Source organism: Manis pentadactyla, chromosome 1 (genome assembly GCF_030020395.1).
Source record: "Manis pentadactyla isolate mManPen7 chromosome 1, mManPen7.hap1, whole genome shotgun sequence".
Lineage (NCBI taxonomy): Eukaryota > Metazoa > Chordata > Mammalia > Pholidota > Manidae > Manis > Manis pentadactyla.
In genome coordinates this window covers 202,247,243-202,260,943 of record NC_080019.1, presented here as the reverse complement: position 1 = coordinate 202,260,943, position 13,701 = coordinate 202,247,243, and the positions used below count along the sequence as shown (strand labels likewise).

Sequence of the window (13,701 nt, the reverse complement as noted above, 5' to 3'; positions counted from 1 at the left end):
CCTAGGTGAGCAGGGACCTCATGATTCAGGAATTGATAGGTTCCATTCCCCAGGCACCTGCTGATCAGAAGCATTGGGGGCCCTGTGTTTGCTGTCCCCTAAAGTCACACCTCATCCTGTACCTACAGGCAGATAAGCATGAAGCCACCCCAGCTCTCACATTATCTCTACAAAGTAAGACAAACTCCAAGCCGTTCTAAGGCACCTTCCAAACAGCGGCCTGATGGCATTTTCTATAAATGAACAGATACTATTTCTGAATTTCAGATTTCCCTAGCAAATGGGGGCTCCCATTTCACTTGTGTCTCAGCACAGTGCCTGGCCCCCAGGAGGTGCTCATTCCTAACTTAAAGAAGTGATCAACGTAAATGAATGAAAAACGGGGTTTCAGGCTGGAATGGAAATATCTGAAAACAGGGTTTTCATCAAAGTATGGAAAATAGATGTTTATATTTCATTAGTCACATCTCTGGAGCATAAGAAATAAGGGATTTGTACTGGTGAGGATTATGTAAGAATGCTGGTTAATCTCCATTTGCTCATCCCTGTCCATCCATTCTCCGGCTTGCTCTGACCTGTATCATCCACACTCCCTTACCCTCTGACTCACTGTCCGGTTCAGCAATTGGAGGCCCCAGAGAAGGTCAAATCTCTAAGCTCCAGGGGGCTGTTTGTGGTCACCCTCAGCCCACCGCTGCTTGGACCCCACCCTTGAGGAAGTCTGCCACCAGCCAGGACAAAACCTCTTCTTTCTCTACTTCCAGGTCCCTGAGCCTCACTTGCCCATGAGGGCAAAAGCATTGTTAAGTCGTGGCCTGGAGGAGAGGGAACCTTTGGGGTTCCCATCACATGGTGAAGGGCCGTGGAAGACAGGAAAACTAGGGGAACCAGAGCTAGTGCAACTACCCACCCCTTTCTGAGGGTGTTTCCTCATCTGCAGAAATAATGATGACAGCAAAGGTGACCATCAGAGCCAAGCAGCCCAGAACACAATTTGTCCTAATGATCCAAATTGGGGACCAGCAGTGAAGTTACCAGATTTCAAAGAGAAATCCAGATTTCTAGGTTCTCTTGGAAAACTGGAAGTCAGGCCATGTCGGGTTCACACTTCTTACAGTGACCAACAACTGGACGGACCAGACGCATGCAGCCCCATCACCTGGGTACACCTGGGCCGGCTTGCCCCCGGTCCACAGCGGGCACCTGAGTCTGCCTCATCGGAGTGCTCAGCACCATGTGCAAGTGTCTTGTTCAAGTGCTCTTCTGCAAGGTTCCTGTGGACAAGACTTGTCCACTGCTGTATGCTCAGAGCCAGGTACACAGTAAGTCATCAAGTGAGAGTTGTTGGGTACATGGTTCCAGAGCGGCATCTGGACGCATCTGGTGCTAAGTACAAACCCTGGCTCTGCCGCTTCCCAACCGTGGGACGGGCACCTCACTCTGCCTGAGCCTTGTATGGTGCAGAGGTGGTGGGGCAGGGGGACGTGGGGGCTGCCTGAGAACCTGGTGTGGAGAGGGGATGCACTGGACTGGCCTCAGCCGCTGGGCCCATGTGGGGGCTGTGCTCTGAGGAGTAGAGGCACAGGAGCACAACAGAACCCCCATTTCCCCCACGCCTCCTTCCTCTCCCTGGCTTGGGGTGGGGGACCCCAATTGTTTCACTATCTGGCAGTGAGCAGACCAAGAAAAGGCTTCCTGGAGCCACCGGGCGGCTCACTGAGCTCCTCCCCTGTCTCCCGGAGCGCAGACTGGCGGCAGCATCCGCATGGCCTTTCTTTGCCTTGCTCCCTTGGGGCAATGCAGGGGTTCAGCCGGGCCTATGGCTACTGTAAAAATAGCCTGAGCAGCCTGCATTGTTCCAGCATGAATTTGTGCAGACCCCGATGGTTATCTGAGCAGCCCATTGTGGGCCGACTGGATGGGAGCATAATTGCAGGATGTTGGACTCAACTCCCTCCTAGAGGAGATGTTTTTCAGGGAATGACCCCTGAGCCTCCTCACCAAGAAGGGTTGGTTCCGCCCTTTCAGGCTCTCCTTGGAGCTCAGGCTGTAAGGCACTGGCAAGTTCCAGCCAGGCGGACGGGGCAGGTGGCCAGCTTCTACACACACAGGCAGCTGGGGCTGGAGAGGTCTTCCCCACTAGGTGCCACGGTCCGCTTCCCTTGAGAGTCCTGGCTCTGCCCTCTGGGCCCCCAGACCCGCTTGCCGCACAGGCACTCAGAGAGCCCTGTAGGAACATGGGAGTGAGGGGCAAGCGACAAGTTACCTGAGACCCTCTGCTCCAGGCTCTGGTGTCCCACAGGAGGCCTCCAGCCCCCTCTCCACACTCAGCCCCCTTCTTCCCAGTGCCTGTGGCTGAGCCAGCCTAGTGGGTAGGGCTTGAGCGCGCAGAGCCTGGGCCTGTCATGTGCCTGGCATTGTGGGGGCCTCTCCACTCCTTATACCCAATGGCATCTGGGGATGTGTTCCTTCATCTCCATCCACTGCCTCTAGCTCCCTCTGGCCAGGCCATCACCCATGGCCTCACCCAAGACTCACACCTGGATGAGGTCAGACCCAGGTGCAGGTGACCCACTCCCTCTCAGGGGGCTCATTCCACGACTCTCTGGGGTGTCTGACCAATCCTACCCCTATAAGAGTCCATTGCAACAAGACCCCTGGATTCTGCCTCCTGTACATTCCTGGAATCCACCCACGGCTCTCCATCACCATGGCAACCACCGTGTTCCAGGCACTGACAGCCCCCGCACAGGCACCCACGGGGGGCCTCCTCGCAGGTCTCCCTGCTGCTACTCTGCACGGCCGCCACCTCCCCCCACCCACAAGAAATTCTCAGCTCTGCAGCTGAACGCAACTTATAAAATGTTAGTAGATCAGAACGCTCCCCTTCCCCAACCCTCCATGACTCCTACAAGGATCACAAGCTCCTCCCCATGGCTTACGAGTCCCAGTGCTCGACCAGTCTCCCCACTTCCCACTTCTCCTCGGGACACTGGCCCCACAGAAATGCTGTGGCTTGTCTCACTCCTCGCGCTCCAGTTGCCTATGTGGCTGCTCCAAGCCCTGGTGGCAGTTTGTCCCCTGTAGAAATCTGAGTGTGAGCCCTGGCCTAGAAGCTAACCGCACTTCCTGGCTGGGTGACCTCAGGCAAGTTACTCAACCTCTCTGTTATCCTCACCTGTAAAACAGGGATAATTGTGCCCACTTTATAGAGATGTGAGATTGAATGAGGGGTGGGTACCTGGAAAGTACTTAGAACAGCATTTGGCATGTAGTGAGTGTTCCTTATATAGTTGCTGCTAGTATTACAGTTGTTTTTACTGCCATAATTATTACTGGGTCCACCCCGACCCTGGGTATGTAAGCCTAGTCAGGATGAGCAGCAAGGCCCAGAGAGGCCAAGTGACACTCCTGAGGTCACACAGCTGGTAGTGGCAGCGACCATTATGTGCCTGAACCTTGGCTTTGCTTCTGCTGTCCCTTTGCCAGCCCAGCCTGATCTCAGACAAACGCCCTGGAGGCCTGCCACCCATCACCTCCCAGGACAGCCCGCCCCATAGTGCAGTAAGCGCTTAGGAACGAGCCCCCTCCACAGGCGTTTCAGCAGCCTGCTGCCTTGCCAGCAGTGGCCAAGAGCTGTTTTCCTTGGCGTTAGGCCCAGGGCTATTTTGTAGCGACTGTGATACATAATTCCCCATTTTAAGAGCTTCCTCTTTAGTTATTACAGCTACAAGCGATTAGAATCAGCTCTGATACAGAGGCTTTGGGATGAGGGCTCCCTTCTTGCTCAGTTGAAATTCTCCTTATCTCAGTTTCCAGAGGTCAAGTCCAGAACCGGCTGTGCCTGCAGACCCACTTGCAGATCACTGGTCAGTTTTGTATGCACGTATGTGGACAGATTCAGTAGGGCCCCAGTTGATGCCATAGATCTATAAGATGCTCCCTGGCTTCTCTCCAGTTTAAAACTACCAGATTTTTGAGTAGTTACTCTGTACTGAGCTGTCAAGAAAGTGTTCTATTCATCCTCAAACACCCTAACTGTGGAAGGGACTTTTAGTACCATTTTACATACGAGGGAGGTTGGGGCGCAAGCAGGTGAGTGAGTGCCCTGCCTGAGGCCATGCACGTGGGAAGGAGACGGAAGCCAGAATCCTGCCTCATCTGTCCACTGTCTAAGGCACGGAAGCTGAGAGAGGAGGAGGTCTCTGCGCTGTTTGCAGATGGGGGTGCTGAGGCCAGAGGGAAAGGGAAGCAGAGCAGCAGCACAGGGCTGGGGACTGGGGGCCCACCTGCCTCCCCAGGCCCTCCCGGCCCCTGGCTCTGGCTGCCCACACACCAGCCAGCTGGGCCTTGTACTGAGCTGCACCCACTGTCACAGCTGCCTCCCCCAGCACCTGCCACCTCAGTCCAAAGCTCTGGGAGGCACTGAGCCCTAGCCTCTTTTTTCTGGACAAGCTGCCCATGAAGCTGGGGGATTCTCTGCCTTGCCCTCCATGCAGAACCTGAGCCTTTTCAAGCAAACAGCTTCCCATAGAACAATGACTTAAATCTCTCACTGTCACTGACAACTACTTGTGAGTTCTACTGTGTTTTTAAAATAAAGAGGGCAGGTACTTTTTCTGTTTGCTCTATTCACTCACTCCAAAAGCGTCCAGCACACAGCCAGCCTCTAAGAGTGATCTCTGGGATTGATTAGATCATCACTGTTTCTCAGTGAAACTCTGGGATTTAGGTACATGGCTCCCAGAATCCCAGAACTGGGGCAGAAGGAGACCTGGATGACAAACCCATTTTACAGGTGGGGAAACCTGAGGCCTGACCAGCCCCCAGCCTGTTTGGCTTACTATGCAATCAGGCATACCAGAGCAAGAGATCTATCTATCGTCTCTCCTTTCCTCATTTCCCCATCCACTCCAGAGCCAGTGTTCTGGGCTCACTGAGGCTACAACTAAGCTGTGTGATCTGGAGTAAGTAACAACCTCTCTGGGCCTCAATAGCTTCCTCACTGGTTAAAAATAATATGAGTAAAACTAAAACTCACCTCTCAGGGATTAAAAAGGATGATTCCTATAAAATGTTCAGCACAGGGCCTGGTAATACTGAGTGGTTAATAAGTATTAGCTATTACCAAAGAAAACAGCCATCCACATTGGGATTTTATTGTACTATGCAGCAGGCATTCTATTCTAAGTGTTTAAAAAAAAGAAGCAAGCTGCATTACTGGGCACTGACTGTAAGCACATTTATCTAGCACCGTGATAAGTGCTTTGCCAGCATTTTCTTAGCCCCCTCCATGGGTGCTGTTATCATCTCCATTTTGCTGACGAGGCCCGGAAAGCTGAAGTCACTTGCCCAGGGTCGCATAGCAAGTTAAAGGCCACTGGTGCTTCCACTGGCTCCCAGGTCTGCTTTGGCCTCTGAATTCCAGGTTCTGAACCACTCGGCAAATGTAACACCACAGAATGAAATCAGGTCTGGAGCCTTTAAACCAGCTTCAAGCCACTGGACTAGGTTGACAAATTAGGGAAGTAGGAGAGGGCAAACAGGGAAGTGAGGGGACACATGACAGAGACGGGGCAGGGCCTGGGGACCGGGCAGCAGTCAGGGCCCAGCCACAGGGATGGGATGGGATGGGAAGGCAGATGAAACAGCATTGGCTTGGGCAGGACAATGACACCGTGAGCCAGAGGCGTTTTCTAGCAAACAGGGAGAGTCTCCCAGACCTTAGACCTAAGGTGGCTCCTTCAAGCACTTCCACAGCAGGCAGGGGCAGTCTCGGTGAGGAGTGCTGAGATCAATTAGTAATGTCTGCCACGGGCATGCCCCTTGCTTACCATCAGGGCCCTAGGATTTAACAATTAGGCACCCAAAACAAAAACAAAAACAAACACCTGAGCTGTGTGAATTGCACTATTCCACCTTCTACTTAGGGTAGTTATTTTTTTTTAAAAAGTAGAAATTAGTCAAAGAAAGTTTTTTTCTTTCTCATAAAAACACAATTGAAAAAAAATCAATTGAATGAATTATGTGGTCTGCATCTGTGTGTCTTTCTTGGTTATCTATTCCTAACTCAAGCTAACTCATGCACAACAAGCTCGAAGGCTCCCAGGTGCCTGGTGGACAAAGGACAGAATACGAGGGGAGGCCACAGGGAGGAATACGGTCTGCAGCAAATGGGAGCCTGGGGTCCAGCCATAGGCAGCTCTCCTCAGCCTCAGCTACGCAGCTGCCTTTGGTACTGTGGCCCACTGAGGCCAGATCCTCCAATTGGGAGATGCTGAAATCTGAACTGTATTCACACACGCATTTTCCAATTTCTAAAACACTGTGCCAGCTGTATACAAAGTTTGCCTTCTTTGGTCATACCATTGCCCCAGGTCACCCAAGGTGGCCGCAGCAAAGGGCAGGACAGGCGTGCTGGAGATGCTGACTGGCCGGCCTCAAAGCCCAATGGCTCGCCCGAGTGAGGTCAGCCAGGAAGCCTGGCATTGTTTTGCCCGGAACAAAGCTGAAACAATGAGGAACAATATTGGTCCTAGTGAAAGTGAACTGTTTGGGAAACTGTTTTCAGCATGACATCTGTGGGGACAATGCTTTTTATCTACCTGGGGTCCAGTGTGGTCAAGGTCTTCCCCCCCTCTCATCTAACGGCAACTCCCACCCCACAAAACCTCCACGTCTACCCTCAGAGACCCCCAACTCCACTGAGAGCACCCTCCCTGGCTCATGGTTGGCCCTGAACCTATGTAAGAGTTCAGTTCTCCCCAAGCCTTGCAGAGCCTCCCCTTTCACAGATCAGATTAGAGAAGGGAAGGTCTGGGAACACAGGGACCTACCAGAGCAAGTCTTACTTCTTGGTCTGTGGTTTGCAGAGGAAAAAGTGGGTGAAGGTGAGTGGGCTTTGCATAGAACTGGCCTCTGGGACAATGCTGTTGGCAGGGGGGCAGGACGTGGGTACGACGTGCAGCCACCTTATCCTCTTCCCTTCACAAAAATGTTTACAGGTAATAGGTCTGGGGACTGTGTCCAAATATTTTTCTTGTCTCCTTGGAGGTGGCAGGCCCTGACCTAAAGCCCAGAGAACCATGGGCGGGCAGCAGAGAGGAGGGCGGACACAAAAGGGACATGCAAATTGCAGGGGCGTGGGTGCAGGCCAGGAGCAGGCTCCTCTGTGGCAGGGCTGGGCAGGGGTAGGTGCTGCCTCCAAAGGTGGAAGCAAGCTGGGAATATGCTGTGCCCATAACATAGGTGCCCCAGGCACTGGCCAAACAAGCCACTGAGTCAAGGGAAAGGGCAGTAGGTAGGGGTCAAAAAGCTGGGTCTAGTTCCAGTTCCACTAGGTCACACAGGCCAAGTACTTCCCCCTGTGCATCCTGGATGTCCAGGGATAAAGCAGAGCAAGGGAAGCTTTGGCAAGCAGTGACTGCTTAGGAAATATCTCCTGAGATCTTACCCTACTAGGTGCCAGGCACTGCTCTAGGAACCGCAGGCATGGAGGTGAGCCCCGAGGAGTGACATTCCAGAAGGGGTGACCAACACTAAGTGCATAAATGAATACATGTTTATGACCGGGACCGCATGTAGAAGACAACCAATAGGATGAGGTCTCGGTGACAGGGGCACGGCGAGTCAGCAAGGCCCTCTGAGGACGTAATGTTTCCTAACAGCAGATGCCCACTGGGGACTGGCTCTGGGCAGGCCCTGTGCTAAGCATTTTCAGACACCAACTCATCTATGCCTCTCAGCAGCCTGGTATGAGGTCCAGAGAGGTGAAGCCACTTGCCCAAAGTCACACTGCTGGAATTCAGACACAGGCAGTGGGCTTTAGGGTCTGCGCTTTAAACCACACTGAAGCTGAGACTTGCGTGGTGAACCCCCGGGGGAGCAGTGCTTGAGAAGAGGTCCATACCAGGCATGCTAAAGGAACACAGAGAAGGCCAGTGTGGGACAGAGAGCAAGGGGGAACAGGGCCTAGGTGACCTGGGGAGAAGGCCGGGCCTGGCAGCCATGGTTAGGACCTGGATCCATCCAGAGGCTGGGGGGAGCCCCTGGAGAGTTTTGTGGTGTTCCAGTGGGGGCTCAACCTGTTCGGCTACAAGCCCCCACTTATCCTTGATGGCCTGGGAGGGGATTCAAGGGCCCACGTTGGGCTTTTCCCTGTAAGCTGTTGCTAGTGGGGACTTTCTAGTGGGAGTCCAAAGAGCATGAGTCCTCACCCTGGACACCCCAGAGCCGCCCAGCCTCCTCAGGAACTCAGCACCTGTGGGATGTGCTGAAAGCAGCTGCTGTTTTTTTGCAGAGGGACTAGCCAAGATGGGTGGCCAGAACCCATTCCCCATGGCCAAGGGCCACAACAGAGGCAACACAGAGAAGATGTTCCTGTGCATCAAGTCACACCCCTCACACACCTTTGTGGGTGAAGCCCATGAGTTTGGGGAACAGGTCAGCCTTTGATGCTCTAAACTCTGGGGCAGGTCACATCCCGTGCTGAGCAGGCACTTACTCTCCTGGGGCTGGTTGGGAAGAGAAGCCCCAACTGTCCCACTCTGAGTCCCTACAAGGCTGGACCAGGGCCACTGCAGGGTTTACGGGGTCCCCTTCCTGCCTTCAAGGTGCTAATGTCCAGAGACGTGGGGAGGGGCTCATCTGTCAAAGTAACAAAACTACGAGTTCAGAAGGAGGACAAGGGTTCTGCCTCTGGGTCAGGGCGAATGAGAGCGGGGCCTCAAGGAGCAGGTCCTGCGACCCCCTCAAGACTGGGCCCCACAGCCTGGCTGGACCTGCAGGAAGGCAGGGGCTCCAGGAACAGTCAAGCCTCACAGATTCTACCTGAGGGGGATCGGACCCCAAATGCCACTTGGTAGATTTCCAGCATATGCTGCTGCAGCAAAGCTTGGGTAAAGGCGAGGAGGTAGGGAGACAGAGAACGGCCACCATATTGTCTACCAGGGCACTCAGGGCCTGTTTCCAGGCACGCGGTGGGTGAGTCAGCAGGCAACGGCCTCCTGGCACTGACTCACCAGCCACAAGCCTGTCATTCTTCTCCTCATCAGCCTCCCCACCACCCCAGCCCTCAGCCTGGTTTTGCCGGAAGTGGGGGTGGGGTCAGCCATGATCCTGAGGCAGGCTTGCAGAACCCAGGATTATTTCTGGAGGCCACAAAAAAAGAGACATGAGAAAAAAGAAAGGCTCAGTTTCCATTTCCTCAAACTTCCCCTTTTAAGCTGTAAGAACTCTAAAGCCACCCTCCTCTCACTGGCTGTGAAAAGCAAACAGACGGCAGTCCCTCCCTCCTTCACGCTGTAGAAACTGGAGAGAGACAGGCCCTGGCGACAAGGTCAGCTAAGGGCATGCGTGTGGCCCAACACCGGTTCGGAGCCCCATCACTCCCGACACAGTCACAGGGCTCTACCGGAAATCGCAGCTCCATGGAAACCAAACAGGGCTCGCTTTGCTGTATGGCCCTGGGCATGTCACCTTCCTCAGCGTCGACATTAGAATCTACAAGATGGGCATAGCATCCTGTCTACAGTGTGAAAACTAGCTCACTAAATGTTTGTAAACAAGCTCTCTGTTCTCACTGTTCCTCTTTTAAACACATTTCTCCTCTTCTTCCTTTCTAGCTCCACTCTTACCTCACCCTCACTTAGAAATTTAGTTTAAGGAGATATGGGTACCTGTGCAATGTAACAGCCTGCGATTTAGCAGGACAGAGGCAGTGATCGACTAGCAATGTCTGCTGCTGGTGCCCCGATTCATGCAAAGGGGCTTTTTTGCCTGGACATTTGGTCCATTTATCTGGAAGTCAAATTTCAGGCATCCTCTACCATCCTGAGCCCACCCAAGATCCCCAGGGGCTACTGAACCACACATCCTATGCTTTCTCATGCCTTTATACCCTGGCTTGTGCTGGTCGCTAGTCCAGCACACTGTTCCCCCTTCCCCCAACCCGAGTAACTCACAGGACTCCTCAAGTAATCCCCCAGGAGAATGGCCCCAAGGACTGCCCAGTGCCTTCCCTGAGCTCCACAGGCCACACCATCCCTATCCCCACACTCATCAGCCCATGTTCTAATTGTCTGCTTACTTCCCTGTCCCCCTGGGCCTGGTTCCTGACACTCAGTATAAGGCCCAGCACTGTGAATATTTGTTGGGCAGAACATTTTAGGGCTCAGGACTCTGGGGACACTCACTGTAGGAGTAAAGCATCTTCTGCCTTACAGCTGTGAGGGGTCCTTCAATAGGATGATAGAGCAAAGAGCAAATTTTAGGACACGGGTAGGGCTGTGGTGGGAAGAAGGATGGGCAGACATACCCTCTGAGAGTGAGAAAGGGGCTGCGCTCCCAGCATCCGAGCATAACTCCCTCCAAATGGGCAGAACTAGGCAAAGACTTGCCCTTTTTTGAGAGATGAGCCCCAAAACCTTAGCAAGTCATTTCTCATTAAAGGTATTCCCGAAGCATCTTCCAAAAATGACTTGGAAGTGAATACTCCTCGATCCCCTAAAGGTTTGCCAAGTGCTGGGCAGGTTGGTTGGTAGATCCTTCATGAAATTAAATGCTCACAATGAGGCCTTGGAGGTCTTGGCACGTGCAGACGCAAGCCCACATTCTAGATGAGGAAACTGAGGCCCCAGGCCCACAGCAGGATCAACACGAGACACCAGCCTCTTTCATGGACAGACCATCACAGCGAGAGGAGCTCATTTCACACAGGGGAGACTGAGGCCTGAAGGAGGTGATGGAGGCAGGGACGCTCCCAGCACCAACCCAGTGGCATACGGTAGATGCCAGTGGCTGAAAGCACCACTCTCCCTCCAAACCTGGGTGGACGGGACTCAGGGTGGCGGCTGTTGGTGAGGCGGCAGTGGCGGCTTCCAGGGCTACAGGATGGCGCCTAACAGCAGCTACCGCTCAGCTATAAGAAAAACTCAGCATTACAATCCACACGGGGTGGGGGGAGTGGGCTTGAGGGCGGACTGACGCTTCTCATCTGTGGTCTTACAGGAATCTCTATTTCCCCACCTGGAATCCAAGGCTCATTAAACTTGTGTGCCCCTGTCCCCAGTCTCGGCCACCTCATTCCTCCTCTTGTCCTGCATGAGTCCTAGGGTACTGTTCAACCCTGTGCTTCTTCATTTGTGGGCACTCTTATGTTTTAGGTGGATCCCACCAACCTTGAGGACATACATGGTCTAAGTGTCACCTCTTCCCAGAAGCCCTATTTGCCCTCCCCACTCTGTCCCCTTGTCTCCTCTGGCCTGTGTCACCCAATCATCCATCAGGCTCTTGCTCAGAACTGTACAATGCTGGACAAAGTTCAAAGTTCTCCTTAGGAAGCCTCAGTTTCTCCATCTGCAAAACGGACTACACAGTCCGTAAAATCATCCCTTGCTGAAGTCTCTGGGCTCTTGGGCAGAGGGGGTAGATGCCCAAGATCCTCACATATGCCTGAACATCAGCATCCCGTGGGATTCTGGCTGAAAATGCAGACGGCCTGGGCCCACTCCAGACCTACAGACTCCGAATCTTCAAGGCTGTTACACTAGCCCCCAGGTGCGCTCTTAGACTTGGTGAGGTTGGGTACAGTAGCGCTAATACCTGGTAATATGTAAAACAAAACTGACCACAGAAAAAGACTCTTACTGGCTGATGGTAATGCAAACAAGCATGTATGGCTTTGTGCACACGTGTGTGCATGTGGACCATCTCCCTGGCCAGCCTGAGAGCATCTGAGGGCTATGCCTGGCTGGGCCAGGCTTCCATCGGCCCTGTAAGCCCAGGGCCTCCCCACATAACCATGAGTCTGGACCTGCCAGTTTGCCAGAGTTCTAGTCCCTTGCCACTGAGGTTGCTCCTTACAGTACCCCTGAGAGATGGGCACTACTATTCCCCCACTTTACAATTAAGGAAACTGAGGCTCAGAGAGGAGACATGTCCTGGCCCAAGGTTATCTAGTGAGCGAATGACAAAGCCAGAATTTGAATGCAGGACAAGGCCAATGGTCCTTTTATCTGCTTGCTAAAATGAAAAGGAGTTTGAAAAATAAAGATTAGGGCTGGCAGGTGGATTAGCTGGGGCTGCTGGGGCTGCTGGGGCAGGAAGTTGATTGGGGTATGTCTGATCCTGGGACAAGCATCAGGGACCTCTCCCTGCGCCCCCAGTCCTGGGGGGTGCACAAAGGAAGCCTGGACCTGGCTCCAAAGCCTAGCAAAGGGCAGAGTCCAGCTGAGCAGGTCTCAGGCAGCATCTCCAAAGACAGGGAGATGGAGCAGGACATACTGCCTGGGACTCGGGGACCCCTTCTGGTTGTCACTCCAGGAAGGGGGTCGCTTTTTCCCCTCAAGTGGAGGCAGTAGGTGGGGCCATCCTAGTAGGAGGAACACCTGTTCCCTAAAATACCAGCTCCCCAAGCACAAGGGACAGCAGCAAGAAAGGCCCCAGCTCTTGCCAGTAACCACTGCTTGCCAAGGGAAAGCCTGCTCCTCTCTGGGCTGTGGGTTAGCCAGCCGACCAGGACACCTCACCAGCCTGGAGCTGTTGTGTCCTAACTGTCCCTCTGTACCCAAAGGTACACACAGATGTACACATGTACACACACGCACAGCCCTTTCTCTGCAAAGACAACCTCAGACCAGCTACTTGGAGCAGAGAAGCCAAGTGGCCTCCCTCCCTCCCACTGCCCTGGGCAGCTGTGAGGAAAACCTGGACAAGGTGGCCTCACCAGTGTGCCCCCGAATGGCTGCAGCTGTGAAACTGAGACTACTCTCAACTCCTGGCAGCCTTGAATCCTCAAAAGTCCTAGTGGGAAGTCCCCAGGCACCTGAGACCCCTTGCCTGGCCATCTCTGAATGACTAATCAGCCCAAGACCCCAGTGCCGAGTTCACAGATGAGGAAACTAAGGCTTGAAAAGTAAGGAGGCTTTCCAGGAAGTTCTGGAGTTAGGCTGCCCGGGATCAAATCCCAGCTCTGCTGTGTGACCCTGGTCAGCCTACTGTGCCTCAGCTTCGTTATCTGTAAAATGGGGCTGATGTGACATCAACCCCCCAGGCAGTGGTGGAAGTGGGGGCTGGGTGATGGGGGTAGTGATCACCTGCGCTGACGTAGGTAAACCACTCAGCACAAGGCAGGCACACAGACAGGTGGGTATTAAAATGTCATGCATGAGGTCGAACACCTATTCACACTGGAGCCAATCTCAGAGACCTGCCCATTAGTAGGGAAGTAAGACAGAGCTGGCTCCCAGAGCCTTCTAAGGAGCTTCTATTCTGTGGCTGTCCAGCACCAGGCCTGTGCCAAACTGGATGAAGCTTTTACCAGCTCAAGATGCGAAGAGAAAAGTGAAGGGCATAGGATTCGGGCCTGTGGTGGGAGGCTGCCAGGGTTCCTTGTTTAAGTAGGATTAAATTGCAACCTTCCTACTTTCTTTTTTGGGGGTATTAAAAATGTCTTTTCTTTCACAGCATCATGGTAAGAGCTGATGGTCACTTTGTTTTGAATTGCCATTAAATGGCAAAATAGTTTGCCAGCCCGAGGGTGGGCCACTCCCACTCCTCAATCCCAATTTGTTTTTGAACATGTACTAGCTCATGAAATTCAAACTATCATCTGGTAATGTGCCCATTTTACAGGTGGGGAAACTGAGGCCTGGGTACCAGAGCTTCATCTCCAGTGTTTCAACTCTGGGTTCTGCAAGTCCA

At 53.2% G+C, this 13,701-nt stretch overlaps 1 protein-coding gene across 4 annotated transcripts in view; it reads right to left on the bottom strand.

Moving 5' to 3' along the window:
• Window positions 1-13,701, bottom strand: part of SLC6A6 (solute carrier family 6 member 6) — a 79,015-nt gene that overhangs the window by 41,603 nt on the left and 23,711 nt on the right. For 2 of the 4 annotated variants that reach the window (XM_057506211.1, XM_036911475.2), the window contains exon 3: window positions 2,002-2,227. The exons of the other annotated variants lie outside the window; for them this stretch is intronic. In XM_057506211.1, the coding sequence (XP_057362194.1) occupies window positions 2,002-2,227 (226 nt within the window). The remainder of the gene's footprint in view (window positions 1-2,001; window positions 2,228-13,701) is intronic. 4 annotated transcript variants of the gene reach the window in all.